At 63.9% G+C, this 2,454-nt stretch overlaps 1 protein-coding gene across 2 annotated transcripts in view; it reads right to left on the bottom strand.

Annotated features, from left to right (window-relative positions):
• The window catches only part of LOC102251516 (interferon-induced transmembrane protein 2), a 22,960-nt gene extending 20,976 nt beyond the window's left edge, over positions 1–1,984 (bottom strand). Inside the window, exons 1-2 of one of the 2 annotated variants that reach the window (XM_005871113.2) lie at positions 1,562–1,975; positions 682–1,003 (exon numbers count right to left, since the gene is read on the bottom strand). In XM_005871113.2, coding sequence (XP_005871175.1) covers positions 812–1,003; positions 1,562–1,819 — 450 coding nt within the window. In that variant the 5' untranslated portion in view covers positions 1,820–1,975 and the 3' untranslated portion in view covers positions 682–811. Of the gene's footprint in view, positions 1–681; positions 1,004–1,561 lie in introns of those variants that run through there. The other variant, XM_005871114.2, reaches the window with a different exon arrangement.
• Positions 1,985–2,454: the final 470 nt, after the last annotated feature.

Here is a 2,454-nt window from a genome sequence, read left to right as displayed (position 1 = left end):
CCCCGACCCCAGCCCCCGGCCACCTGGCCTTCTCCAGGCTCTCCAGGCTCCTGTGCAGGGCGTGGGGGTCCCGGTGAGGACGGCTCCACCCCACGTGCATCCCGGGCCCTGGAAAGGCTCAGGCCCAGAGCCCCAGGGCGCCCATCGGCTGGGGGACCCTTCCTGGCACTGCAGCTCCAGCCAGCAGGCCCAGACCGTTTGGTGGGAGGATCGGTCCTTCCTCTCAGGGTTTCTGTCCATCGGGGCTGAGCCCTCTGTCCCTCCCGGGCCACTGGCTGCCCCTAACCCTCCCCCTGCAGAGGAGCCAGGACAGAGCTGGTGGGCTGGAGGGCCGCCCAGGAGGGGCCGGGGGCCTGGGCTGCACCCCTGCACCCCACGTGCAGACACCGTGACCTCCAGAGGACCCGCCGGCCGCCCTCACCCAGCACCGCTGCTCCCAGCTGCTCAGAGTCAGACAGGCTTTCCTCAGGCCAAGGGTGAGCTGGCCCAGTGCCCCTTGGGTCAGGGTGAGACACTGGGAAGGAGGGACCCCCCTCCTAGGCCCCTGGTGCAGCCGCTGCTCCCAGCTGGAGGCCAGCAACCAGGACCATCTGAGAAAGTGCCAGGACCCCTCAGAGCAGCAAGGGGGGCTGTACAGGGGCAGGCGGGGCGGGCAGTGCCCCTGCCCAGGAAAGGCCAGCATTGTCACGCACAGGTGCACTTTATTGAGCTCAGCTGCAGACACAGGTGTGTACAGGTGCAGGGGAAAGGGGTGGGCGCCCAGGAGGGCCAGCAGGGGGTGGGGAGGACTTGCCACCTGCCATGGTGGCGACTAGTCGCCTCTGCCGTTCCGCATGCCCTGCTGCACTGCACGAAAGTATGGTGGGAACATAAAGGCCAGGAAAACAATGAGTCCGATGGTCAGGAGGAGGCCCAGGACCAGGGCAATGATGTTCAGGCACTTGGCGGTGGACGCATGGGTCTGGGCCCCAATCACGTCTCCCACCATCTTCCGGTCCCTAGACTGGGGGAGAAGAGATGGTGAGGGGTCTGGACGGGCCCTGGGGACAGCCGGGTGTGACTCAGGCGGCCCGGCTCTGGCTGCTCCCTGCCCAGACCAGCCTCCACCTGCCCTCAGCCAGGCCAGCGACCCCCTCCCTGTTCCCTGGAGCCTGAGCAGGACAGGCCAGGGGGGCCTCCCTCACAGCCTCTCAGCCTCTCCAGGGCCTCAGGGCTCCTCTCCCCCTGCCCTGGCCCCTTTTCTGCCCCCTCCCCCGCAGGGCTCAGCATCTCTGAGGACTTTGCCTTTTTCTGGACCAGACTTGAGGCCTGAGGGGCAGGCGTGGAGGACGGAGCCCTGTGGTTGGGACAGAAAGGAGAGCTCCAGGGGGTGAAGACAGGTGGCGCCCGTCCGCAGGCCCCTCCACACAGCCCCACGCGGACGCTCACTGGGTGAGCCGCCGCCTGACCCCCAGCACCTCCGCACAGAAAGCGCTCACGAGGGCTCCCCGATCCCAAGGCCGTCTGGGCAGCACACCTGCGGGGGCGCACACGCTTTCCGGGGAAGCCCCCCCGCACCCACCTTCACGGAGTAGGCGAACGCCACGAAGCCCAGGCAGCATGTGTTGAAGAAGAGGGTGTTGAACAGGGACCAGACGATGTGGTCGGGTACCACGGTGTCAGTCTGGATGTTGACCACGGTGGACATCACGGGCCCTGGGTTCTGGGGATACCCCAGGTTGGTCACCTCGTGTTGCTCCCTGAACATCTCCGGCTTTGGGGAGTATGTGGGGGCCCAGGTGAAGGAGGTGGACGTGTCCTGAGGCAGAGACCTGAGCATTGTGTCTGCAGCTGCTGGGACCGCTCAGGCCCTCAACGTCTCCTGCTTCCTCCGAAGTGACTACTTCCTGGTGTTTAAGGGGTCATTGGCTGGTTGGAGGGTGTGAGAGGACGAGTGAGTGTCTCATAAAACTTTATGGTCTTGTTCTCCGGGCGGAGTGACGGCATTGCTGTTCTCAAGGTCCTTCTAGCGGCCCTTCCGGATGAACCCAGGACCCTTGGGTTGTGGCCTTGCTGGGGAACACGCCTGAGCCAATAATTGATCTGATTCTGGATGCACTGACTCTTTGTCTTACTTTGCACCTAAGTTTTTACAGGACAAAGGTTGTCCCCAGGGCACCTCTGAGCAGCAATGTCGCCCCACCCGGGAGCCACAGAATCTGAACCCTGGGCTGCCCCCCCCCACTATCTGCTCGAAGGAAGCGTCCACGTGATTCTGACGCTCAAGGTCGAGAACTCCAGATACAAACAGAGGCAACGTGCTGATGAACAGCCTTCGTAGCCTGGGCGGACATCGAGAGTGATGCACAGGTCGCCCTAGCCGGTTTGGCTCAGTGGCTAGAGCAGCCGTGGGCAAACTATGGCCCTCGGGCCGGATCCGGCCCGTTTGAAATGAATAAAACTAAAAAAAAAAAA

The sequence above is a fragment of the Myotis brandtii genome, unplaced genomic scaffold (genome assembly GCF_000412655.1).
Source record: "Myotis brandtii unplaced genomic scaffold, ASM41265v1 scaffold3290, whole genome shotgun sequence".
Taxonomy (NCBI): Eukaryota; Metazoa; Chordata; class Mammalia; order Chiroptera; family Vespertilionidae; genus Myotis; species Myotis brandtii.
This window is presented reverse-complemented; position numbering and strand designations above follow the sequence as displayed.